We start from the raw sequence: 26,146 nt of genomic DNA on the forward strand, positions 1-26,146 counted from the left end.
CCCAACAATTTTAAGTTTGTTGTAAAGTTTAGAGTGGAGACTAGGGCTGGGCACGGTTCGGTTTGGACCGGTTTCGGGGAAAAAATAGAACCTGATCCGATAGTGCAGACCGGTTCAGTTTGGACCGGTTCTGCTCAACATCCATACAGAAATCCGAACCAAACCAGACCTGTCCGATTCCGGTTCGGTTCCTGCGGTTCCGGTTTTTTTTTATTTTATTATTTTTTTATAATTTAAAATTTAACAAATCTGCCCAAAATGTATTTATATACTAACATACCCCAAATTTGAGGTTCCATCAAGCTTTCAACACATCAAAATGAATCCAACTTCAACAAAAATACAATCCAAATTCAAATGAATCCAACTTAAACAAAAATTCAATCCAAATTCAATCCAACTTCAACATCATCAAAATGAATCCAACTTCAACAAAAATACAATCCAAATTCAAATGAATCCAACTTCAACAAAAATTCAATCCAACTTCAACATCATCAAAATGAATCCAACTTCAACAAAAATACAATCCAAATTCAATCCAACTTCAACATATAAATTACAACCCAAATTAAATCAAACTTCAACAAAATAAGTTCCAAAATAAATTACTAGCCAAATACAACCCAAATTCAACCAAATATACATTACAACCCAAATTAAATTCCTCCTAACATTGGAAAGTAGTTGGAGCTATGGTGCTAGGTGTGGATGAACTCATAATATCTACATAAAAAAAATCAAAGGATCAACATACTCACATTAACACTTTGATTTACAACCCACTTCCACTTGTTGGGTTTGTTAAACCAATATATCCATTTCTTAGGACAATTCTATCTCTTAGGAAAGCCTCTGATCATGATTCTGCTCTGGACTAATAAAAAAAATCAAAGACTTCCATTAAAAACAGAAACTTCAGTTTTGTTAAACAATTTAGGCAGGAACACTTTGCCTTTGGGAAATCATTAAAAATCCATTTTGATTCAAAATGGTGTGAACATTTCCAGATCACACGTAGACATATAAAACTTCAACATATCAAAAGTTCATCGAATTCCGAGTTAAGGAAGCCAGTCAAAGACTAAATCCAAAATAGACTAGGCTGCAGAGTTTTCTATTTTCTGCAGAATAATGCCAACTTCGAAAATTTGCCAAATTGAATTGGATTAGTACAATTGTAAAAAATAAACAATTGCATTAATAAATTTGCCAAATAAATCTACTAAATTATAAACTGTTTCCAAACCAAAGAGTACATTAAGTCTTGCAGTAAAAAAAGTCTGGTAGAGTTGTATATATCAATGTCATGTATATGTAGGAAAAGGAAATTACCTAATTTCTCAGTGTGGCGAACATCATCAACCAGCAAAACTCTGTAACTATCCCTACTCCCAATACCTCTCTTGTCCTTGAGTCGTCCAATATCTCCTCCTGTAATTTCAACATTAAATAAGGCAGAAGAATAGTACAGTACAATGCTACATTGCAATTGGGTTTTCTAATATGTTTTTCTCCCCCTTTTCATAACAAATCTCAACTATTGAATACAAAACAAAAATCCCAGATGAGAAAAATCAAGACAGTTGAAGGATAAATGATAAAGTAGGTACCTTGTTCAAGCTGGGTAGCAGGGTCAAATTGGGATTGGTCAAACTTTGGGCGCTCCAAGACCCCAGCACCACCCTTGGAAGACCTAAACCTGGCCTTCACAGCCATGCCAGAGAGAGTCAGAAAATTGAATTGGGGAAAGAAAAAAAAAAGGAGAGAGATAGAGAGAGAATCTGACCTGCAATGCAACGACTGAGAGGCTAAGAGAAGAGCGGCGGCAGAGAGGGGTGTGACTGTGACGTGCTGGTTGAGAGAGAGGTTTGGAATCGGTGGCTGGTGGCTGGCTGGCGGCTGGCTGAGTGAGTATGAAACTAAATGGGAAGGAGAGGAAAGAACGAAGAATGAAAAAACCCAATCTGAATTTGGTGTAATCCTGTGTGTGCGCTACCTATGGTAGCAGCATACACAACCAATCAAAATTTGACAGGTATGAAAATATATATAATTTCAAATATAAATATATATAATATTTAAAAAATATATAAATTAATTCTATTGGACCGGTTCGGATTGGACCGGTTCCTTAGGATGGAAAACCGGAACCGGAACCGGTCTGAACCGGTTCGGTTTGGATTTTTCTCGATTTTTGACTTTTTTGGTCAACACGGTTTTTTTCGGTTTTTTCCGGATTGGTTTGGTTCGGTTTTGCGGTTTTGCGGTTCAAATGCCCACCCCTAGTGGAGACCACATATTTAGAAAAAATGAAGCATGTCATGATGAAGGTGTTGAAGAATTGGATCCACATATTAGAAGGAATGATTACATATCCATGTGAAGTTATCAACTTTGCCTGTAAACGGGCTTCATCCTTCCCTTGCATGAGACTACAATTAGAGAAGGAAGAGAGAGAGCTCGGAGAGAAAGAAGAGAAGGAAAGAAAGAGGGTGAGTGAGCGGAGAGAAAAATGAGAGCAGTGAGAAATTCTCCAAGAGAGAAAAAAATCAGTGAGCCACATATATTGTAAATATTAAAGTTGTAACCCTATTATTTGATATAGTGGAAAAGTTATAACTGCTGCTCTTCGAGGACGTAGACAAGGCCGAACCTCGTTAAATGTTGTGTCTCATCTACTTTACTTTATCTCACATATTCCAGTTATTTAATAACAAAGTTGGATGTTTTATGCAAGCTTTGGAATTTGAAGGCATGATTATAAGAAATTTATAAAATCAGGTGAATTCCTAATTTTTTTTAATTTTTTATCTAATGTGAATGAATTTTGTACTTTAAATTATGACTTTTAGATTTACCCTTAAATTTTTCCCTTAAAAATCCACTATGAATGAGAAAATAATATTGTTTTGTTCATAACTTTGTCATTAACATTTTTTCTTCTATGAGAATATCATAACATTTTGTACTTGTATATAAAAGGCCTCAATATCACTCGTTATACAGAGCCTCCAAAATCAATAAACCGCCGGGATGTATTTCTTACTAATTGATACTCAACCGATGTGCATCTACCTGTGACAATCATGTGACTGTTCTGTCGTTTGGCCCACACTCCAAATTAAACAGGCAAACAAATGGTTTGACTCCCACACCGCAGGCTAAAATACAATAATTCAAATCAAAACCATGACCCATGAGGCAGCAAAACGTTGTGCTTATCTGAATATCCCAATCCATCTGCACGTACACAACAGTGATATCCCAATCCAGACATACTTCTGGAAACAGAAGAAAACAAAACCAGCTCTGTTTTTTTGGTTACAAGCACACCGTTTTTTCTTTTTATAATCTCGTATATAAAGAGAGAGTAAAATTTTCGAAACAATACCCTTATTTCCATGTCTTCCAGCTACTTTATCACCTACTTTGATTTCACGTTACTCATTATCATCTTCTCCATCAATAATACACTCAAAACATTCACATTCACAGCTGAGGAGTTCAAAAGATTTAAGAGAGAAATAGTAGAGAGGAGAAAAGAAATCATAATCATGATGTCAAGTACAAGTGTTGGAGTGGAGGCATTGAAGGATCAAGGGATATGCAGATGGAACTCTGCTCTAAGATCTGTGCACCAACAAGCCAAAACCCAACTCAGGTCATTTTCTCAGCTCTCATCTTCTTCTGCTTCAGCTGCTTTCAGTACAGCCGGAGACGAAAAGCTGAAGAAATCAGAGGAGTCTTTGAGGACAGTCATGTACTTGAGTTGCTGGGGTCCCAACTAATTCAATCAGCACAGAGACAAGAGCAAAGATATCAGATTTTTGTGCAACCGGTTGCTGAACTGGAGCTTGGGCATGAACAGAAGGATGAAACAAGATGACACAACCCATGAAAGGGCTCCTGGAGTTTTATATATATCAAATGATCAGGATATATAAACTTGTTGGGGTTACATACTGGCAAGCAATCGTTGTAAATGGCAGATAATTCATTCATGTCTGCTTGCTTGCTTGGGACAAATTTATGTAAATTATGTTATGACAATTACCTATAAATTTGAGTATTTAGCAGTGAAACATAATTGAGTTGCCCTAATTGGGTAAAATCCATTGTCTTGAATGGTTTCTTTCTCCAACAAAAGCTATAGCCCAACACATCCCATGGTTTTTCCCACATTTTTATGGGTTTCCTTCCTCCTACATTCATCTCTGCTTTGGTTTCAAGTAAGCTCAGCTGCTGGGGTCCCGATTGAATATTAATTCAACCTTGTTTATTTACAAAATGACTGTGAATTGTATATCCCTGAATTCTCTATGATATATACAATTGATTATTCTATGCACCAGCAACTTAAACATTAATCAAGCTACTGTGGTTTTGGTCAGAACGAAAACATTAATTTTTAGTGTAAAAAGGTTTTATGCCTACACACATTTCATATTAAATTGAGTGTTGATGGTGCTCTCAAAAATGGTGGCAGGTGCCGTAGGTACCTTCCTTTTTATATTTTTGTTCACCACTCTTAATTGACGGTGAGCAAACCCATCACGTTTATTGTCGTGGAGGAAATTCATGTAATATGTAGATTAAATCATATTCATCAAACATGTAATATATAGATTAAATTATACTCATTAAACAATAATTAACCTAATTATAATGCTCACTATTTCTTTAATGACATGTCAACACATAGTAGACTCACGCCTATAATTAGCCAAAGCAAATAGAGAGAAAGAAAGACACTATTGTTATACAACTAAAATAATCAGAGAGTATGAGAAGTACCACTAAATATTGGGAGTATATTGGGAGTGGAATTATATTTGCTCTTTGTGGTGTTTACACTGACAGAATTTCTTCTCAGATAGAACTCATTCTCTCTTTTCTTCTCTGACTCTGACTCTCTTCTCTTCTAATTGGTTGTGTATTTTACAACTTAAAAGGAAGCCTATTTATAGGCAATTAGAATGGCCTCCCGTGGATGCATCTTCAACATTTTCTCTCAACATCATCATTCATCCCAACATCATAATTTCATCTTTTGACTAATACTCCCTTACTTTATTCATGTGGCCTTCACTTCTTACTTTATAACAACTATAATGTTTGTTTTTCTGCCCACGGTCCACACCAAACCAAGTAAACAAATAGTTCCACTCCTACACTGCGAGCCTAAATACATATAAGTTTGCACATAATTTTGGGTTTCAAGACATTGTGTTGGAAATAGACGCGCAAGGGACAGTAGATAAAATCAATTCTGACAAAGAGTTTTTTGAAGCAGAAGGAAACTTGGTGGAAGATTAAAGATGCGGTTGTAGTTTAGATCTTTCTCGTGTGAATGGCAATGACGTGACAATAATGCAGTTGCTCATGAGCTAGCCCAATATGCTATTAGGAACACTGGTTTTTATACATGAATTGAGGAGGAGCCTCCTTGATTGAGTTCTTTACTTGCTGCAGATTTAAAAGCAACTTGTTGATTTATGTATTCAATGTCAACTGGGAGGCGCTTTTTTTCTTGTGGCGAATTTTCCTCCTTTTTGGGAGTTTTTTAGGCCAAATATTTTTGTACAGAGGCTCAAACTTGTACATCCCTTTCCTTCTTTTTGTTGTATTATGTTGGTTGGTTATTGAATGAAGTCCAGTTATCTCAATGTAAAGAAAAAAGGGCAAAAAAAGAAAGCAAAGCAAAACCATATGCCCACGTGGCAGCAAAATGTTGTGCTTGTCCAAATTCTGAAATCCCACTTCTACCCATGTTTAATTGATCATTTCTACTGCATCTGGATGTCCAGTTGAGTAATATCTGAACTCATAGTGCATCATCCACAAGGTCCAAAAGAAACAAAAACCATTGGCTTTTCTATCCCAAAGAAAAAAGACCCATTTGCTTTCACTGAGGAAACCGCCTCTAGTTTTTGGGGACGGACAAAAAAGCACACCGTTTCTAATCCCCTATATAAAGAAGCACTCTTTGCTCATCTACTTCATCGGACACTTACACATTCACATACCAACTGAAGAGTTCAAAAAAATCAAAGACAGAAAAATCTAGTAGATAAGAGAAGATAAGAGAAATCATAATCACGATGAGTTCATCAAGTGCAAGCAAGGCTATTGTGGCAGCAAGTGTTGGAGTTGTGGAGGCACTGAAGGACCAAGGGATCTGCAGATGGAACTCTGCTTTAAGATCTGTGCACCAACAAGCCAAAACCCAACTCAGGTCATTTTCTCATGCCAACAACAAGCTCTCATCTTCTTCTGCCTCAGCTGCTTTGGGTAAAGTCAGAGATGAAAAGCTGAAGAAATCAGAGGAGTCTTTGAGGACAGTCATGTACTTGAGCTGCTGGGGTCCCAACTAATTCAATCAACACAAAAACAAGAGCAAAAATATGACATTTTTGTGCAAGCGGTTGCTGAAATGGAGCTTGAGCTTGAACAAGGGATGAAACAAGATGACAACCCATGAAGAGCTCCACCAAATGAGGACATAGTTAGATATTGGCAATCGTTTTGTGCTTGTAAATGGCAGACAATTCACGTCTGCTTGGGGCAAATTGATGTAAATTATGTCATATTAAGACAATTACCATATAAAACATGTATGTTTCTGAGAATTGCTGCCTCGATCATTATTTTGGTCTCTGTTTTTTTGTGTATATATTTTGCCCATTGTTTATTTTGTCATGAGTAGAAGATTTATCAACCCTACAGGTCTGAGTTGAATTTGTTTAATTTCAAAACAGTATATTTGAAGAAGGAAACGTTTTATGGAATTAGAAACATCCCAATCTGAAACTAGGACAGAAGATTAGCCATGATGGCTCAGCCAATACATCTCATGCTCTATTGGAAAGGAAAATACTTACTTCCCTTCCCTCCTACAGGTAAGGATACAGCTACAGGTAAGGATACAGGTAATGAGTCAAATGAGGCAAGTAGAATCCTATTGGAAATATGAATTTAGAATATAATAATATCAATATAGTAATGGATCTCCAAACCCAACTATTTTCACCAGTAGTTTCCAAGAAGCATTCTCCTTCTTAAATATTTCTTAACTCAAACCAATTGGAGTGTCTCCAAAAAAAAAAAAAAAAAAGAAGAAGAAGATAATTTCCACTAGAAAACAAACAAAAACAAGTGGTCTTTCCTCCCATACCTGAGGCTTAAATGGATTTTATGAAGGAAAACCGTGTGCTGTGGTCCTACCCAACCCAATTTTGTCTCCGTCAATGAATGTGACAAATAGTTGACAGGAAAAAAAATGAACGTGACCAAGTAGCCCAATCTTGACTCACCGCTGAGGAAAAACCACTGGCTACCCCAGCAAAAACCTCTACAGCTAGAGCTAGCCCATGGCTTTTTTTTCCCCACATTTTATGGGGCTTAGTTTTAGTGTCACTCTCCCTCCATATAAAAGCAACACCAACTCCCCATTTACTTCATCAAAATTCAAACACATCAAAACATCAGTTTTACTTCCCATCAAGTTTAAGAGTGTTCTTATTAAGTTTACAGAAGAAGATATCAATATGAGCAGTTCATCATCACCAGCAGCAAGGAGAGGTTGGGTGGTGGCAGCAAGTGTTGGAGTTGTGGAGGCCTTGAAAGACCAAGGGATCTGCAGGTGGAATTATACTATGAGATTAATGCAGCAGCATGCAAAGAGCCAACTTGGGTCTTTTTCTCAGGCTAACAAGCTCTCTTCCTCATCCTCTGCTCTGGTTTCAAGCAAGCTTAGAGATGAGAAGGTGAAGCAGTCTGAAGAGTCTCTCAGGAAAGTCATGTACCTCAGCTGCTGGGGACCCAATTGATTTCAGCAACTACATAATTTGTAGCTGAAGAACATGATCAATACAATTTGGCACTGAAGGCAGGCTTGGATTACAAATTTTCAAGTTTTGAGGCATGGGATGATGATAGCTGGAAACATGTGGTTAAGTTGACCATGGTTGGTGTAGGATTTGCAGCCTGAAGAAATTTTGTTTGTTTACAAAATTATTGTAAATTGTAAATGTCTGAGTTCTCTATGATATATACAATTAGTATGAAAATTGATATGTCATCTGATCATTAGCCCTAACCATTAAAATCTATATCATGTATGGTCTGTTAAGGAAGGGAAGGGGTTTAAATCAAATTTTCTATGCAGATCCTACCATTATTTAGTACCAACTAGTAAATAATTTCGTCCATAGCCAGAGAAAATAGCGAATGCAATAATGTACATAGTTAGTAAATAAATCCTGAACTATTTAATTTTTATAAATAAATTCAAAAAATATTTAAACAATTATGTTTTGTCGAGTGTTTTGGGTTTTTTTTTTATGAGGTTTCGGATTTGGTTTGTTTTAAGAAACAAAGGCAGTTTTGTAATTTATAGTAAGTTCAAAGCTTCTTTGTTATATTGTAAATGGGTTTTCGGTGTGTTTCTAAAATTCATTTCATGTAGTTTTTTTTAATAGTTTGAGCTCCTATATTGGACATAACAATGAATCCCCACCTTTTTTTTTTTTTAATTAACTGGAATGATGACAAATGCTTTAAAAGCATATATTCTGTGGCCTTAAAAGCATTATTATTTTGAAGAAACAAGGTGCGCACAATGTCTTGTGTACCCCAGCAGAAAAGTTCAAACCAGAAAATCCACTGGATTTCCTTGGCTCAAAACCAGCAGCAACTGACGTAGTAGCCTCTGGTTTTTTCCCAATATTTTGGCCTTTTCTTTTTCTCAATCATGTATCCAACTCAAGTCACTTATTATTTCCTTTCTATATAAAGAGACCCTCCATGCCAATTATTTCAACTCAACCTTTCTCAAAATTTGTTCTCTTGCAAAAGACCTATCTTATCATAATTTCAATACAAATTAAGGGGCTTACATCCCAAGAAAAAGGAAAATCAAGATGATGAGTGCAGCAACAGCAAGTAGGGCTTGGGTTGTGGCAGCCACAGTTGGAGTTGTGGAAGTGTTGAAAGACCAAGGGTTGTGCAGATGGAACTATCCCATGAGACTGGTGCACCAGCAAGCCAAGAACCATCTCAGGTCTTTTTCTCAGGCCAAGAAGCTGTCTTCTTCTTCTTCTGCCATGGCTTCAAGCATGATCATGAGAGAAGAGAAAATAAAGCAGTCAGAGGAGTCTATGAGGAAAGTGATGTATCTTAACTCTTGGGGTCCCAACTGACACCAACCAAATTAAGCTTAGCTTAGCTTAAGGCCATTGTAAATTACTTTAAGGCAAATGCTCTTACAAATTTGGTAAAATACATTGGGCACTTATGTTTTCCAAATTCAGTTTTTCTTCTTGCTTGACTAAAGTGTTTAATTTGGCACAGCTTCTTGGCCTTGGCCTAATCCGATCATAAGAACAACACAACTTTATTACTAAATTATTCACCCAAAGGAAAACTGAAACAAACTTTTCCCCAAAAATTCTGGGCTGAAAAGAACAAAATAGCCGCTGGTATGGCCAAAAACCACAACCCCAGTGAAACCACCTCCACTCTCATCACCCCCTTAGCTCTCTCTCTCTCTCTGCATATTTATGGCTTCAGTTAGATAGTCTCGATGCTTATATATGTCTATCTCAATACTCTCTCCAACTTACTGTAACAAATTCTACTTTGTTCTTTAAATTACTGGTAGTGGCCATCATTCAAAAGTTAAAAAATGAGGTGGAAGAGCAAGGCTTGGGCTGTTTTGGGCACTGTTGTAGCTGTGGAGGAGTTGAAAGAAAAGAATCTAAGCAAATGGAGATCCCTGCAGAGTTACCAACATGCACTAATTAACAACATTGTGCCACTGTCTACACAAGTGGGAAAATCTTCATCTACATCTTCAACAATGGAGTCAAAGAAGAAATATTGCAAGCAGGGGACTCTGAATCTGAAGCAATCAGAAGAACCACTTAGACTAATTATGTACTTGAGCTGTTGGGGACCCAACTGAGCTGGAAAGATATGCTGCATGCCCCTCCATGTTTATGAAATCATTACTAAGCATTATGTATGTTTGTGTGTGTATTTCAAGATGTACACATCCTGATCTATAATCTTATTATCATCATATCTTTGTAAGAACTTGTTCTAAAAAAAGAGGAAATAAAAACTCTATGCTTTTACTCTTAGGCCGTGTTTGGTGGGTTGAATTATATGACAGAATATGATTCATAATCTAGTAAAATGTTTCCTAGACTAAAAACAATCGAATTGAATTATGTCCAATCAATTACTATCCTGAAATTAGAGCATATAATTCAGTAGCTACTGTCATATGGTAGTGCTCTAATCTCCAAGCAATAAGCTCTTGGGTCCATCAACTTATTCTAGACTGTGGAACAAGATACAAGGAACAGAAAGCAACTTTACGCAAAAGCTGTTTGATTATACCATAGCAAGTTAGCAACTGTTGTTATTGCCCCCAAATCAAATGAAAAATGGTATATGTCATTGTGTACGAAACATGATTTCATTGATTTGGGATATTGGAAAAGATGAGATGCCTTTCACAAGAGGGCCACATGGGAGCATCAGTGGTGGGTTTTCTGTGTCGTTATCTTTCATGGCACCACCAGAACATGTTCTAATGCTCTAAACATCATAGCCTATTTTAATTATGATGGCCTTATGCCATGCTCTCCTCTTTAAGCCTTTATCAGAATAAAAATACAAGAAAGAAAAAAGGAATCATAAGAAGATTTGAAAGAGAACTTTGATTTGGTGCAAGTGTTATCCGAAGCAATAGTTCTTCCACCAATGGGTAGCTATATTGTTGCTATCTGTCATTTTCTTTTGTTGTAAACCACTATCAAGCTGTTAATTATTGTAAACCACTAATCTACAGGAAGGGATCCAGGTGAAAGGGGCGAGCTCACTATTCTGGCCGACTAACCTAATTCACGTCGATTTTGTAGATCTCTTTTAACGTTGAGAATAAAAATATTAATAGATTAAGGGTTAATTAGTCTAAAATCCCGTATTATGTTTTTTTTTTTTTTTTGGGGGTCAAGATATAGTGCCAATATTTAGCCCAAAAGTTTCAAACTTGAAGCTCTCCTACCAACTGCCAGCCAACATCAACAGGGAGAATGAGTAAAAGTAACCACCGCCAATTCCGACAATCCAAAAAGTCCAGAGCGAAAGGTCTCATTCAGCCGCATATGGCATTGGCTATCATAAAGACCTTTCACAACCAGAGACACAACTAAAACACGCATTGCACCAAAGCCTCAATCTTTCAGCTTCAGCCTTCAATTCGCACAAAACAAAATCTCTCTTTTCACTTTTTTTCCAACTATCTCCGGCGAAACCCATTTTCCGGCTGCCACCGTGAAGCGAATTTCCGGCGGGTGGGTCGAGAATGGCTGTGGAAGCTGAGAAATCTGGGCCTGATGGGAAGCTGTGGAGTCTATTCAAAAATCCATTTGGGCAGTCGAGAAATGCCTCTTCCTCTTCTTCTTCTTCGTCGTCTTCGACCTTGTCTTCTATGCACAATGTTCATCAGCTGGGTCAGACTCATGAGTCTGTGGAGCGTGCGGCTCTTCATTCTGCCAGTACGGTGTCGTATGTGACCAAGTCTTTGCTTCCTGCTAGGAGGAGGCTCCGTCTTGATCCTGCTAATAAGCTCTTTTTTCCATGTACGCCCCTTACCTTGTCTGCTTTAATCATCTTTGTTGTTTGTATAATGGTTTTGATTTTGGTCATCTATTTCATTTTCTGAGAATTTTGAAGGTAAAGAGTGGAACTTTTGTTTCTTTTGGGGTGAGTAATTAGTTGCATGATGTCTGTTTTTGAGCTTACACTGGTTTCATTTGCCAAATGGTTATCTGGGTCTTCGACATTTAGTACATAGAGCTGCATTCTTTGTTCTTTGATTTGCTTAAGTTGCATGATCTTTTGATTTCATGAGTTAAAGACTTACAGTTGTTCCAATTGTTATGCTGATCTGGTCGGTTCTTATTGGTGTCTCTATTTCTGATATTCTCTTTCTTTAGTTTGTTTCTGTTGCATGATGCATCCATTTGTCCAGTGTGGAGTGGTTTGATTGATCCTAATATGGGTTGTTCTTACATTGTTAGCATCACCCTGGATTTCTTATAAGATGTTCACTCAGATAATATTTGCTAATCATTAGAAAAGTGTAATGCTTGCTCAATTCCTTTGCCGATTGATGATTCAAGCTAGTTATGTTTTTCCTCACTCTCTGACTGTTTTCTCTGAAGATGAACCTGGTAAGCAGGTGAAGAGTGCCATTGGAATTAAAAACACAAGCAAGTCTCATGTAGCTTTCAAGGTATCGATTGACTCCTCGAGTCCCCTTTTTTGTTTTCCCCCTTATTAAGTATTTTACTTCTTTTACATATCAGAAACTAGTCATAAACCAGTATTGTGATCAAATTGGGACAACATTTGAATTGAAAATTGGGGATGACAGCATTAGGAGTTTTCTGGTGTCAATTTGATCTGTTACGCTTATTTCCCAACAGAACCATCTAACTGCTTACATGTTGGTTGTTTTTTTTTTGTTTAGTTCCAAACAACTGCACCAAAGAGTTGTTACATGCGTCCTCCAGGGGGAATACTTTCTCCGGGTGAAAGTCTTATTGCAACTGGTAATTCATTCTTCATGGTCTTCCCTCACGCACTCTTATAGTCATTTTTGGGTTATTTTTCATTTCCATTTGCAATAAATAACATGCTAGCTATTTAGATTTTAGTGAGTTATCGTCTGAAAATTGTAACTTGATTGACAGTCTTCAAGTTTGTGGAACCTCCGGAGACCAATGAAAAACTAGTAGACCAGAAGAGCAGGGTTAAGTTCAAGATCATGAGCTTGAAAGTGAAAGGAGATATGGACTACGTACCAGAACTGGTATAATTGCAGATATTTTGTATAACTTCTACCGTATCTTAATACATTGCTTTTCCACGATAATAGTTTTTTTTTATTTTTCTATGTAAATGGAACCAATAACTACTGGACTTTTACATTCCCTCAAAATAAGCAGAGATATTGTAAGTAGAATTGAGATAGCAGAACTGAGGTCATTTTCTCTGTTATCTGTAGCCTGCTGTGCCAATATAATTAGTAAGTGAACGTTCAGATGTCATGTACTTCATAGCAAATGTTTGCAGAAATTCTAATTGGAACTTTCCTATAATTAGAACATATATCTTCTACTCTGAATCAGGTTGATCTTACTATAAATCTCATTGATTCTTGAAAAGTTATGTATATTTTTGTTTCTATCACAAATAGAAACCAGTATGCATCATAATTCCTAGATATTAAACATTAACTGTTACATGCATTTATGCAGTTTGATGAGCAGAAGGACCAAGTTGTGGTTGAGCAGGTTTTGCGTGTTGTTTTCCTGGATCCTGAACGCCCTACCCTTGTAAGTAGATGGTGGATACATCTCTAACCTGTCATTTTCCTGCCCTCTGCATACTTTTTTTTATTGTCTTAATTTGGCCGCAGCATTTTCACTTTCAATTTGATTTTTGTAAAGGCGATGGAAAAACTTAAGCGGCAATTGGCTGAGGCTGAGGCTGCCCTCGAAGCACGAAAGAAGCCTCCAGAAGAAACAGGGCCCCGAATTGTAGGGGAAGGACTTGTCATAGATGAATGGGTGAGGTGTTTGACATGTTTTTGTTTCTTTTGATAGAATGATGATATTGAGCTTTATACATTTCTTACTGTAAACATTCTTACTTGTGGTATGTATGGTTTCCTTTGTAGAAAGAGCGCAGGGAAAGGTACCTAGCCCAGCAGCAGGTTGAAGGTGTTGATTCGGTGTAGAGTTATGTTCCTTTTTGTTTAGATCATTTCTTTCTCTAGTGTGGAAGTTTCTATATATGATTGAATTGTCGCCTATTCATGTGTGGAAGACCGTTGAGCAATCTTAAAGGTAAATGGAATGGAAGCATGTTTCGTTGTGGATAGATGTTACATTTTTGTTTCTTGTTTTGTTTAATTTTTGCTTTGTCCTTTTTATGAGAAAAATTAGTCTGAAGTTCTGCTTCAGGTCTCCTAATGTACTTGTAGATAGCATAAATGACAATAGTGATTTTTTACAGAACTTATAATCTCTGTTCTAGCTGGCTGTTTTGGCTCACTTCTCTCTTGAGATATCCAACACAAACACCTCTCCATACGGCTAATTTACTTACCATAAGTTTTCTTCATGAATTTTGTGTTCTTGTAGAAATGTTTGATGCAGTTTGGGTTGTTTTCTCACATAGAATGGAATGGGGTTATTCAAAGTTTTGAGAAGTTCGATCGCTTATCAAATTTCATCAGGCATGCAGTAATCAGGTTTTTTTAACATTTGCAACTCCAATAATGAGAACTCTGAAGAAGTGGCAAGTTGTCAAAGGAACACGGTGATAGTACTTAAATTTCAATAATTTAATTGAATGGTCAAATAATATCGGATTGAAGTGATTTTTTGTAGAAATGATCTTTGAATGAATATCTACAAAATAGACGGTTTGGATTAGTGAAATACTATGCAGAGTGGGTCCTACAAGGGTATTTCTCACATAAGCTTATTTGAAAAATCCCTCAACGGAAGCTCTATATATATATATATCCCCCTTTTCTTTGGTGAGTATTACAATTATTTGCTCCATGGAAGTGATTATATGGATTATGGGTAAGTAGGCAGGTACATAACAACTCTGCTGCCATGCTGGCTTACACTTTACGGAGCATGATCTCTGTGTGTGTTTTGTCTGAAAGGATCCTGAATCAGATTACTACAACTATTATTTGGTATTATTCAGAGTTGACAGCTTCAAACTGAGTTGAGATGTCAAGAATCTTGCTCCATTTCTTAATTATGTAGAATAATGGAAACTGGATTGAGATCTGAGTATAATACTTATTTTATGGTCCACTAACAATAAATTAACATGTTAACCAAAACTTATCCATCAAATTATATGAAGATAAATATTGGGGAACCTTGGCCAGGGCTTTTTATACTGTGACATCCAATGGAAACACCATTTCTTGGTAGCAGTATATTTGCTTAGCTTTTTGTCTGCACGTCTATGATCTTTGAGATATAAACAAAGAAAGAGATTTATATTTCAGGCATAAAGAATATGTGTGCAGTTACTCTAATAAAAAAATATTATATGATGTTGTGGAGAATAAAGAGAAGATCTTATCAACTACTTTGTCAATGCATTGGAATACAAGCCAATGACACTGGATGGATACAGCTGCCTGTAATTATAAATTAATTTCCAACTAGGTCTAGTACAATAGAAAAATAACTTTAATTTGCATCTTATAAGTCTTATGTTCGAATTCTCGTAACGTTTTAATTGTATGTATAAGAAACCTTTATTTCCTGTAATTTAGACTGTAACTTGTATTTAAAAAAAAATCTCCAACCAAGTCGTAATCCCACTTTTATAATATAATTAATAAAAGAATTGGATAAATACCTGCCTGTCTGTAATTTCAAATTAAAAAAGTAACACTATCTACGCTCTTTAACCCTTTTTTGGAAGATCTTTAAGTTCCGATCCTACTGAAATTTGTTTATTAATTCTTGCTAAAGCGTAAATTATGAAACCCACAGAGAATTAAAAATCCATAATCAGCATTAGTGGATTCGAGCCTTACTGTTTTGGTATGCTGCACATCGCCATCTCAGATTCTCAGTGTAAAATAAAATCTATCACGGAAGTTCAAACATACGATACCATATGGTTTTTTAATTTTTGTTTTTAGATTCTCATTTTTTTGGCTGAAGTCTGAAAGCGATTATTATAAAAGCACTATTTCTATATGTTCCGTTCCAGCTCTTACCCCCACTCTCTCTCTCTCTGATAATGACCCGGGCATACTATTATTGCAACTACAATTATTATGTTCATGAAAGCTGATAGGTGGGTGGACCTCTCCCTGTGAAGGCGACCCATTTGCTATAGTGATAAGAATAAACAAATATCCATTGGCCTATGGATATGAGGCAAGTTTACATTTTGATCCCCAATCATTGTATGAAATCATCCTGGTTTATACAATCCTTGCAAAAACCCTATATCCAGCAACAACTTACATTCTGGAAGAGTTTTTTCAATGGATCACAAGGGTTATGTTCTCTTCATCCTAATATATGTTCTTATATTATTATTAAGCTCGTATGTTAGATTAGATTTTGATTTTAATCTTTCGATTTCGTATATCATTCACGTATAATGTATTTACGAATACCCTTAAAATAGCATATCAACGTGAATAATAGGCCTAAATTAAAACCGTAATCTAACATCAAGGTTTTAAAAAGATGAAAATTTTATATATTTTGTTATTGACAAGCTTGGAGGATGATATGATACCCTATATTTTGAAACTTGAGATGACGATGCCGTACAAAACTGAATTGGTATGCTACATCAGCGTGATGTACACCGTACAAGGTACAACAAAAACCGTCTTGGATTCATATGAAGAAATATGAATTATGGAAATGTTGTCGGCCTAGTTTCAATCAAAAGAATAAAAAGGGTAGCCGTTCGATTCCGTAATTGCATCCAATCTCATCCGTCGAAAATGGTATAAAGCTAAATACTAGCTAGAAACAAAACATAATTAGTTTATTATTCATTTTAATTTGTAACGCCGAAGACGAAGGATAAATAGAAGAAGAGTCCAGAGCCCGCTGCAGGGGACCCCACAGCAGCACGTGATGCCCATGCCTGCCCCACCCGATGGCGCCAAAACGCATAAAAGAGGCCCAACCCGCTCACGTGTCCCTCTCCCTCCTCCATATCAAATCATTTTCCCATCACTATCGAAAAGACAAAATTGCCCCTGAGGCGACAACTTACTATTATACGACGATAAGTCGTGGTAGACGACGACGTGTGGGCAGGCCGGCCCCATGCTGAAGAGGACATATGCGTACTATTCCGAGAGACAGAGAGAGAGAGAGAGAGAGAGAGGAATTGGATCCATGATGCTGAGTCATCTGATTCTGATGTCCTCTGAGAATTCGGATAAGCTCGACACCTGTTCTTGCTCATTGGCTCTCCTTCTCTTCGTCTCTCTTTTATATCGTTGTTTCTCGCGATAACTCTAGCCCCGTTTTATCTATAATTTGCAGAATTATTGTAAGCAAACTTTCTTTGTCAGTCTCCTATAATTAAACATATCTCATTACTACTTTTCTCCTAGTCTTTGTTTTGAGCTACTTTAGTCTAATTGAAGTTGGAAATAACAGATTTGTAATATCTCGTCAACATCAAAGAAAGGGAAATATAACAACTAGAAAATTAAATAATTTGTATCAATTTTTTGGTCAATAGAAAGTAGAATTTTAGAGTTAAAAGATGTGGTTTTGTTAGAATGGGAAATACTATTAGATCAATAATTAATTATTAGTTTTATTTATATATAAAGTAAAAAACAGATAATGATAAAACATTCAAAATACCAAAAAATACTTTTGATTAATGCAAACATTAATAATTAAAATTATTAATTAAATTAGAATAATATGGTAAATTCACACTTTTTTATACTAAAAAATTAAAATTAAAAAAAATCAAATAATTGATCCTTTTTTTATGGAACACAATTACCTATTTTTTTTTAATTCTAAAATAAATTTGATTTTTTTAAAAAAAGAACCTCTCATAAACGAGGAAACGTGTGGGAAAAAGTTGATATATAATTGAGTCATCACATTTTAAAACTAAAGGTTAAGATCAAATTTATTTATCTTGATTTAATGATTCAATCATTCACTTATTTTCTATTTTATCAATTAGAAATGGAGTCAAATCAAACTTAAAGAAAATGTTGAAAAAGTGAAAAGAGACAAATTCACTGACGTAATTCAATTTTGAGTAAATTCATTATCTTATAAAAGAAAAAACACATTATCTACTTACACAATCAAATTCTCGAGAAATTGAGGAGAAAATCAAATTGCGGAGTTTGGACACAATAAAACATCAAAATTATCGATACCTCCAATCCAAAGAATTGAGAAAACGCCAAAAGAAGCTGGGCCTCCACGCCCAGCCAGTCACCACTTATCTATCAAAACCATTTCCGCTCTCTGAAAAACCAGTGGTTTTTCAGCAAACCCGGATTCATTTCCTTCCATCTTTCCCTATAAATTAACGCCATTGTCCCCTTAACTCACTCTTACGGACTTCACAAACACCAAAAACAACAGCAAAAGCAATTACAACCCTTAATTTCAATTTCAGTTCCAGAGTTTCAGAGTCTAGCAATCGAAGATGAACCATTTGAACAGAGTTTGGATGGCGGCGAGCGTGGTCGTGGTGCAGGGCCCTGCCGACCAGGGGCCTAAGTGGACATCCGGTCTTAAATCCTTCCAGCTAAGCAGGAGGAGATGCTTGGGTGGTGCCGGGGACGCTTCGGATCTCCGCCCATTGTCCGGCGCAGTCGGGTCGGGTTTCTCCCAAGTTTGTGAGGAGAGACGGAACCAGGCCGACGAGTCTATCCAAAAAGTCATGTACTTGAACTGCTGGGGTCAGGGCTGAGGTCGGCGGCGATTGGAATTTTCCGGCGCAGAATGATTGGAGTTTTTAACTCGGGAGTTGCCGTTTACTCTCGGAGAGGTGTGGTTGGGTTAAATTGAAACGGGTAACTCCACGATTGAGTTGACGCGGATGGAATCTTTCTTTGTAAATTGTACAGAAAATCTTGAATTGTGGAGATTTAGAGGAAAACCATGAATAATAGATGGGACCTTTTATTTTCATCTCTTTCTTTTTATTTTTATATTTAAATTTCATGAAAGGAACTTTCAATTGATCAACAAAAAAAATTTACAAAACCCAAGTTCATGTTACAAATTAAAATTTACATAACTGAATAAAATGAATTGACTAATATTAATTGGTGTTTAATTTAGTTGTGCAATTAGGTGGTAAAAGTTTTCACAACATGTATAAATGTTGTTGATTAACCAGAGTTTTCCATTTATTATATTGTAAAATAATAGTCGTATACCTGCCATCAAATTATACTATGGGCTTTAGATTAAAAAACCTTAACATTGGCTAGGCACATTGGGCCATGACCAGCCGAATAACGTGGCCGGGCATAAGTTGAAATCCGGCTATAATGAATATGGCCCTTAAGTGAGACAAATATAGAATTGACTTATATACAGCGCTTAGGTGAGACATATATAAAATTCTTGCTAAGTAAGAAGCTACTTCACTGGGGGGATGGAATAATTTTGTGTAAATAAGAACTTTCAAAAATTCTATATATAAAGATGAAGAAACATGATAAAACAGGAAACAAAAAACTTGATAGATTTTCTCTCCATGTTTTAGTGGGTAATCATCTTGACTTTATTTGTCTCCATTTTTGTCCCCTTGAGCACCAATTGAGAATTCTTAGGTAAACTACTTGTATCTCTATTTGTTTCTCCACTTGAAATTGTAACCACAAGCAAGCAATTTTATTTCTCTTCTATTTCAACTGTTTTTTTTCTTCACTTGAAATGTGACCATAAGATTAATAAGTTCAATTCTTTGTTGGAGTAATCATTTGTTTTAGATTAAGAAACTCTTTGAACACATAACCATAATCCAAGAGGTAGGTGCCATATGCACTTTAAAAACATCCTCGACTGCATTAGTATCACTGAGGAAAGACACTAAAAGAGTCGATGAACATAACATGGTGGAGAAGATCAGATGCCATGAGCGGAGGGAGCTAAGGAGGTGTCCTATGCCCTCTCTCTCACTCCCCCTCTCACTTTTCTTAGCCTAATTATATATCTCTTATCCAAATTTCAAAGTTCCCTTTTTCTTTTTATGTTTTTCTTCTCTCTCTTTTTCACACTATTACTACCCCTTCTAAATATCTTTTATTATCTTTTTTTGGCTCTAAATTTTATAATAATAAACTACAATTCAAATTTTCTTAGTACGTATATTTAACAAAATACATTTAATTTGAATCAATATTTTTTGCTCGTATTAATGATCAATAGATAAGTAATGTGATATATAAAATAATAGAGTATAGTAATTAAATTTAGAGATTTTATATCAAGCAAAAAATTAATTCAAATGTCACCATCGTAAAGAAATATATTTCAATATTTAAGATGCCCCTTATGTACGAAGTTTTTGACTCTGTCGCAGACGCCGAAACAAAGCCGCAAGGAATAGATACAGGAACGGCATATTAAGAAAAAGTAAAGAAACCAGCACAAAAACAAAACTGCCGACACCACCGTTGAGAAGACAGAGACATAGTGTAGAGGGGCTCATGAAAACGCCCCTGCCATGACAATCCCAGAATAGTAGTATCATGGATGGACCCCCTTGTGTGGTTGTCGAAGGCCAGCCACCACCGCCATCAACCTTACCATTCTTAGCCCTCAGTTCAAGAACTTACACAGCTTTGTTTCATCAGGATTGAGGGCTAAATCAGCAAGGCACATGGCCTGACATAAGAGTGGGAAATGCTGGCCACGTTTGGAATGTATTTGCCATTGAAATGTTTTTTTTTTTAAAAAGAGAAATGACATGCCGCAACCATCAATAAATTCAAAAAAAAAAAAAAAATCATAATTAGCCAAAGTTTGTTGAAAGGAATTATTTTGATTCAACCGTCTTTTTTTTTTTTTCGACTTGCCTACTTGAATTGTATATTTTGAATATCAACAAATTACATAATATCCCAAGTTATTGACCGATTTCTTAAATGTCTTTTTGAATATTCCTCAATGTCCCGGCTATTCACGGAACGTGAGAAGCAGATGAATAAGCACCTGCTTTCGGTTTCACTTTCCATTTTAAATTATTCTCTAGTGTCATTGTTAATACAGCGGTGGTAGACAGTAGAGTAAGACGGAGAAGCAAATGGAGAAGCCGGCCCTCTTGAATCAAAGGAATCATAGTAAACAATGTTCCAAGCTGGGGCTCTCTATATATACAGACTCCTAGCAACTCTTTTACAGCACAACCCAAGAAACACACAGTTTATACTTCATACTCAGAGGAAGAAGGTGAAAAAAAATGGCCAAGGCTGGCAGCAAAATGGCACTAATTCTTAACTTGATTCTAGTGCTCTCTCTTGTTCTGATGATTTCCATAGCTGAGAGTAGACAAGTTGGCAGTAAGAATTATTATTTCCCTTGAAATGATTTCTTTTTAGTTTCACATAAATATATATATGAAGAAAAAAAAAAATTAGTTTTTCATATCTAATACATGCATTCATGTTTGCAGTTGGATTTGGAGGGAAAAAACCTGCCGCAGTTTGCGCTGCAGTTTATGGTGCAGAGGAGGGTGATACGTGTACTTCTGTTAGCGAGATGTTCAATTTGAGTTTGGATTTCTTCCTTTCTATCAACCCTAATATCAACTGCGACAACTTCTTTGTGGGTCAATGGCTTTGTACTGCAGGGAGTGCCTGAGCTGCATGCAAGGTGCAACAGATATTGATCATGGTCAATTGAGGAAACACTTAATTGCACTAATAAAGAGGATGAGAGCTTTGATGTCCTCCCAATGTATTTTCATTACTTTGTCAATTAAAGATGGACAATTGTTATTATTGGCCATCAGTGTTTAGTGGTGTTTTATGGTTTCTTTCCTCACCTTGTCATAACTATGGTGATTAGGGAGAATGGGGAAGAAGCTCAAGCTTTGAATTTCAGAAATTTTGAATAATGAAGTATTACATTCTGTTTGATTACTCACAATTAGTTCGATACAGCTAATCCGAACAAAAATAAAAACACACGTAATGGTTATGTTCATTTGCATGTATCATGTTGAAGAAAAATGTGAACCTCCCAATATAATTTCACCACCACTAATTAAATAATGAGGTTTTATTATTTTAGGTTCGACCCATTCGAGACGTAGTGTCTCTTAATTACAATCTCTTGCTTCAAGGAAACACCCTTTGATTCCATCATAAAGAAACAAAACGTTTGGTTTTGCGGCTACTCCCAAGTCCAATCTCAAGGTGCTTACATATCTCTTGGGAGAATCAAGCCACTTGTAGTTCAAAGATTTGCAATGAATAAATGACTCATTGCAAAAAGGAGAATTTGAATGAATTTGATTGAAAAAGTGTTTGAGTGAATTTAGCTGAATAAACTAGGGATTTGATTTTGATGTGTGTTTGGGGTGAATTTGGTTAAGAATAAACCAGAGATTCTGTTTGGATTTGAGATTTGGAGAATTTGGTTAATGTAACCAGAGATTCAAATTTGGTTGCGGTTGTATGTATTAGGATGCTAGACTACGTACTCTTGATGGGATCAAACCAACTTAGTTCAGAATTTTGGAAATTAATGGGTAAGTGTGGCCCAATAATTTAGAATTTGTGTCTTTAAGACAATTTGGAGATTTTCATAGGTAGATGACCTATTGGAAAATTTGGAAATTAATGGGTAAGTGTGGCCCACTAATTGGGAATTTGTGTTTGAGATATTTGAATTTAATCTCATGGAAATTTGCATGGGTAGATGACCCACGGAAAAATTGGATGGCTTTGTACCATTTTCCTTATTGTCAATGTCGAAGAAAAATAATGACCAATTTTGATTAACCCACTAATTTTCTAAAATTGACATTTGCATTTGGACCCAAATAAGGCTATAAGGACTTTTAAAATTGATCCATTAACCATATAGTCACTTTGGGCCTCTGTAAATTTAGTGGGTAATTATTTGAGTAACCCATTAACTATTTTGGGCTTTTGAGAATTAATGGGCAAATATTTTTGACAACCCATTAATCTATTTCGGGCCTTTGACATTTGAAATCGATTAGCCCATGAACAAGGAATCCAAATCATAAGGACTGTAGCTGGCAGCTATCAATTGAGCCAAACCGATAGCTAAGAGTTTGCTTGCAACCAGGCTTGTAACTCCCATATCTACTCGGAGTAGTTGAGATCAATCCAAGTTGTGACACTCCTATATTCATCTGGAGTACTTGAGATTAACTCAAATATCTCACCAAAATCTTCGACCTTTTAAAAGACCAAATAAAAGCTTTAAAAAAAACAAACAAACAATTGATGCACAGCAGGCCGCGAGAGAAACCAACAGATAGGTTCGCTCTTTTTTTTTTTCTTTTTTTTTTTGTACTTCCCCTTTTCTTGTCTTCAGAGAAAAGTGAAGGATTTAAAAAATAGACCATGCGACATGGCCCCCACAACTCCATTCTTTTTTTTGTTCTAACACAGCAACACAAATTCAAAACCTTGTTGCCAACTCTTCTTGTTTCTGTACAACCCAAATTGAGTTTCTCCTAAAGCCATACGGCCTTCCCCCCACCTCTTTGTTTGTTTGATTGTTTTCTTGGAAGGCAGCTAACTTCTTTCTTCTTTTTCTTTTGGTGCAGTGTACTCAGATAGAAAAAGAAATGGATACAACTTTCTCAAATAGAGAGGGAGATAATTGGTCAGAGTGTCCAAGAGGTAGAGGTATAACCACTACTACAAAAAAGCAAAAAGACGACGGTAAATCACCGTCGTGTATTTGGTTTTTCAATGGTCGTGGAATCCACCGTCATCTTTTCCCTCATAAACCACGACGCTAAATAACCGTCGTTGTTAAACAATACAACGTCATCAAAAAATACAAAACGACGTTTTTGTACTGCAAAAAGATCTAAAAAAAGCAATCGAGGATGATAATAGACGACCAATTCTCTAAAAAGACCGTCGTTAAAAAGGGAAAATATGACACATATTAAGAGAACAAGGCCGCAAGATAGACATACAACGACGACAATAAAAATACGCCGACGTTAAATATAATTTTCACGACAATAAAAAATATGACGTCTTTAAATACATTAGAAGACGACGTTATTGATACCTACTACGTCGCACATATAAACACAACCGTCGTACAATTAATTTTCCACTTCGATTTTTCGATAAAAGATGACGTGGAAATAGTTGTCAGTGTCATTATTTACGACGTATGTGTTTCTATAGTAGACGTTGAAAAACTAAACAACGTCAGTTACAAATATATGAGAGTCGTATTAAAAAATTTATACGTCCTATTTCAGAAACAAACAACGACCATAAATATTAGACGTTGTTAAATACAACAACGTCGGAAAACAATAAAAAGATGACGTGGAAATAGTTGTCAGTGTCAGTGTCATTATTTACGACGTATGTGTTTCTATAGTAGACGTGAAAAACTAAACAACGTCAGTTACAAATATATGAGAGTCGTATTAAAAAATTTATACGTCCTATTTTCAGAAACAAACAACGACCATAAATATTAGACGTTGTTAAATACAACAACGTCGGAAAACAATAAAAACAGACGTGTTTAGTCTGCTAAAGTTCTACAACGTCTCTTATTTACAAAAAACCGTCGTGAAATAAATTTTCCACTTCGATTTTTCTAAAAAAGATGACGTGGAAATAGTTGTCAGTGTCATTATTTACGACGTATACATTTATATAGTCGACGTTGTATTTATATGTATTCATTACTCACGACGCACTTAATAATATAGACGATGTTGAACGTCTAAACAACGTCGGTTCCAAATAAATGAGAGCCGTATTACAGAACATATAGACGGCGTAGATTATGATGGGAGCCGTATTACAAATAACGTCGTTTAATTGTTATTAGACGGCGGTTATAATGAATTTCCGTCGGAATTAATTTCGTTCCTCTTCGTTTATAAAAGAACTTGCGACGTGGAAAATGTATGATGACGTCGTATTTTTTAACGTTCAGATTATATATCTCGTTTTTTAGACGTCGGTATTATGGGATTGGAGTCGTGTTATTTTGAATTACATGGCGGTTCTTTATCCTTCACCGACGTGATATCCTGAATAATTGCTTCACAATAGCGTCGTGGTTCTTCATTGTTACGTTGCTTTAAGACGTCGGTAAATATGCTGAATAACTGATTCACAATAACGTCGTGTTTTATTTGAACGTAGAAAGTGAAGAAATCACATTACAATATATTACAAAATTAATGTCATACACTGCCAATTACATAAGCATCATTCAATCCATATATCTTCACACCCATCTCGAATATTTTGACCGCCTAACTCACCTACCAGTTCATCAAATGTGTCAACATTTGGCATCCCTCTAGTAAATGGCTCACACTCAATTATCACATCACCTAATACTTCATCACCAATAACATCATTATATTCTCTACTAGGCATTGATAACACTACCGACCAACCACGATGCATCGGGTCGTCAACAAAAAATATTTGTTTGACTTGACAAGCCAAAACAAATTGGTCATTCCTATGTCCAATTTTACTCAAATCTACAAGGGTAAATCCAAGTTCGTCGACTACAAGACCAGAACTATCTATCCAATCACACCTAAAGACTGGGATTGTAAACTTTTGGTAGTCAAGGTCCCAAATTTCTTGAATGACACCATAGAAACCCATATTTGAGAGAATTGGGTTTTTATCCTTGGCACTAGCAACTTGCATGGTATGTGCAAGTAAATAAACTCCACTATTTTGAGTTGTCCGCACATCATCTTGTGCCTTGATATTGAATTTAATACCTTTAATAAGATAGCTCCTATATAATGGCACTGACATGTTTGGACCAGCTGCTAGCCACCTTAAATTTTCTGATACGCCATGATTGTCTTCCTCAAGTTCACTTTGAACCTGCAAATTAATCATATCTTAATTCATCCTAACATATAAATAAGAAGAAAATTAAAAGAGAAATACGTTATTCAACAACATATACCTTGAAGCGTAGCCATTGAATGAAAGTGCTATTGTGCTTATCCTGCAGCCACTTTGTTCTCTTTCTAAATTTTGGATAAGCAGTCTTGATGTGGATCATATGTTGCCTACATGACACGAAAAATTCAAGCATTACGGTCCCAAATATATAAGATAAACATAAGAAATAATTTTAAATGGAAACTTAAAGAATAAAACTCATACGTACTCGATATAAGGTAGGACTTCCTCCGTATTCTCCAAGACATATAGATGTGCTTGATTCAACAGGTCCTGATCAACTACGCTCACTGTGCAACCTGATAATGGCTTTGAAACTCCCATCTTTTGGCTTGAAGGCACTCCAACTGTACTAACATCAGA

The 26,146-nt window shown here is 36.0% G+C and overlaps 6 protein-coding genes across 6 annotated transcripts; 5 read left to right on the forward strand and 1 right to left on the reverse strand.

Annotated features, from left to right (window-relative positions):
* LOC18781912 lies at nt 671-4,005 on the reverse strand. The gene is made up of 6 exons (XM_020560089.1): nt 3,967-4,005; nt 3,713-3,787; nt 1,790-1,999; nt 1,614-1,707; nt 1,336-1,434; nt 671-726 (listed from the first exon to the last, which is right to left on the reverse strand). Exons 1-6 carry the CDS (start codon nt 4,003-4,005, stop codon nt 671-673), a joined length of 573 nt encoding a protein of 190 aa, XP_020415678.1.
* On the forward strand, nt 5,973-6,726 carry LOC18783595. The gene has a single exon (XM_007217647.2). It carries the CDS (start codon nt 6,105-6,107, stop codon nt 6,375-6,377), a length of 273 nt encoding a protein of 90 aa, XP_007217709.1. The 5' UTR covers nt 5,973-6,104; the 3' UTR covers nt 6,378-6,726.
* Nucleotides 7,361-8,104, forward strand: LOC18784340. Its single transcript, XM_007215132.2, has one exon. The coding sequence runs from the start codon at nt 7,374-7,376 to the stop codon at nt 7,830-7,832; it is 459 nt and encodes a 152-aa protein (XP_007215194.2). The 5' UTR covers nt 7,361-7,373; the 3' UTR covers nt 7,833-8,104.
* Nucleotides 8,803-10,141, forward strand: LOC18781906. The gene has a single exon (XM_020558808.1). The coding sequence runs from the start codon at nt 8,925-8,927 to the stop codon at nt 9,201-9,203; it is 279 nt and encodes a 92-aa protein (XP_020414397.1). The 5' UTR covers nt 8,803-8,924; the 3' UTR covers nt 9,204-10,141.
* LOC18783405 (vesicle-associated protein 4-2) lies at nt 11,066-14,106 on the forward strand. Its single transcript, XM_007215747.2, has 7 exons — nt 11,066-11,654; nt 12,240-12,310; nt 12,548-12,629; nt 12,771-12,889; nt 13,338-13,415; nt 13,530-13,649; nt 13,760-14,106. The coding sequence occupies exons 1-7, from the start codon at nt 11,378-11,380 to the stop codon at nt 13,817-13,819; spliced, it is 807 nt and encodes a 268-aa protein (XP_007215809.1). The 5' UTR covers nt 11,066-11,377; the 3' UTR covers nt 13,820-14,106.
* On the forward strand, nt 21,025-21,663 carry LOC18781913 (lysM domain-containing protein ARB_03442). Its single transcript, XM_007216455.2, has 2 exons — nt 21,025-21,157; nt 21,271-21,663. The coding sequence occupies exons 1-2, from the start codon at nt 21,058-21,060 to the stop codon at nt 21,456-21,458; spliced, it is 288 nt and encodes a 95-aa protein (XP_007216517.1). The 5' UTR covers nt 21,025-21,057; the 3' UTR covers nt 21,459-21,663.

The sequence above is a fragment of the Prunus persica genome, chromosome G3 (assembly GCF_000346465.2).
Source record: "Prunus persica cultivar Lovell chromosome G3, Prunus_persica_NCBIv2, whole genome shotgun sequence".
Classification (NCBI taxonomy): Eukaryota; Viridiplantae; Streptophyta; class Magnoliopsida; order Rosales; family Rosaceae; genus Prunus; species Prunus persica.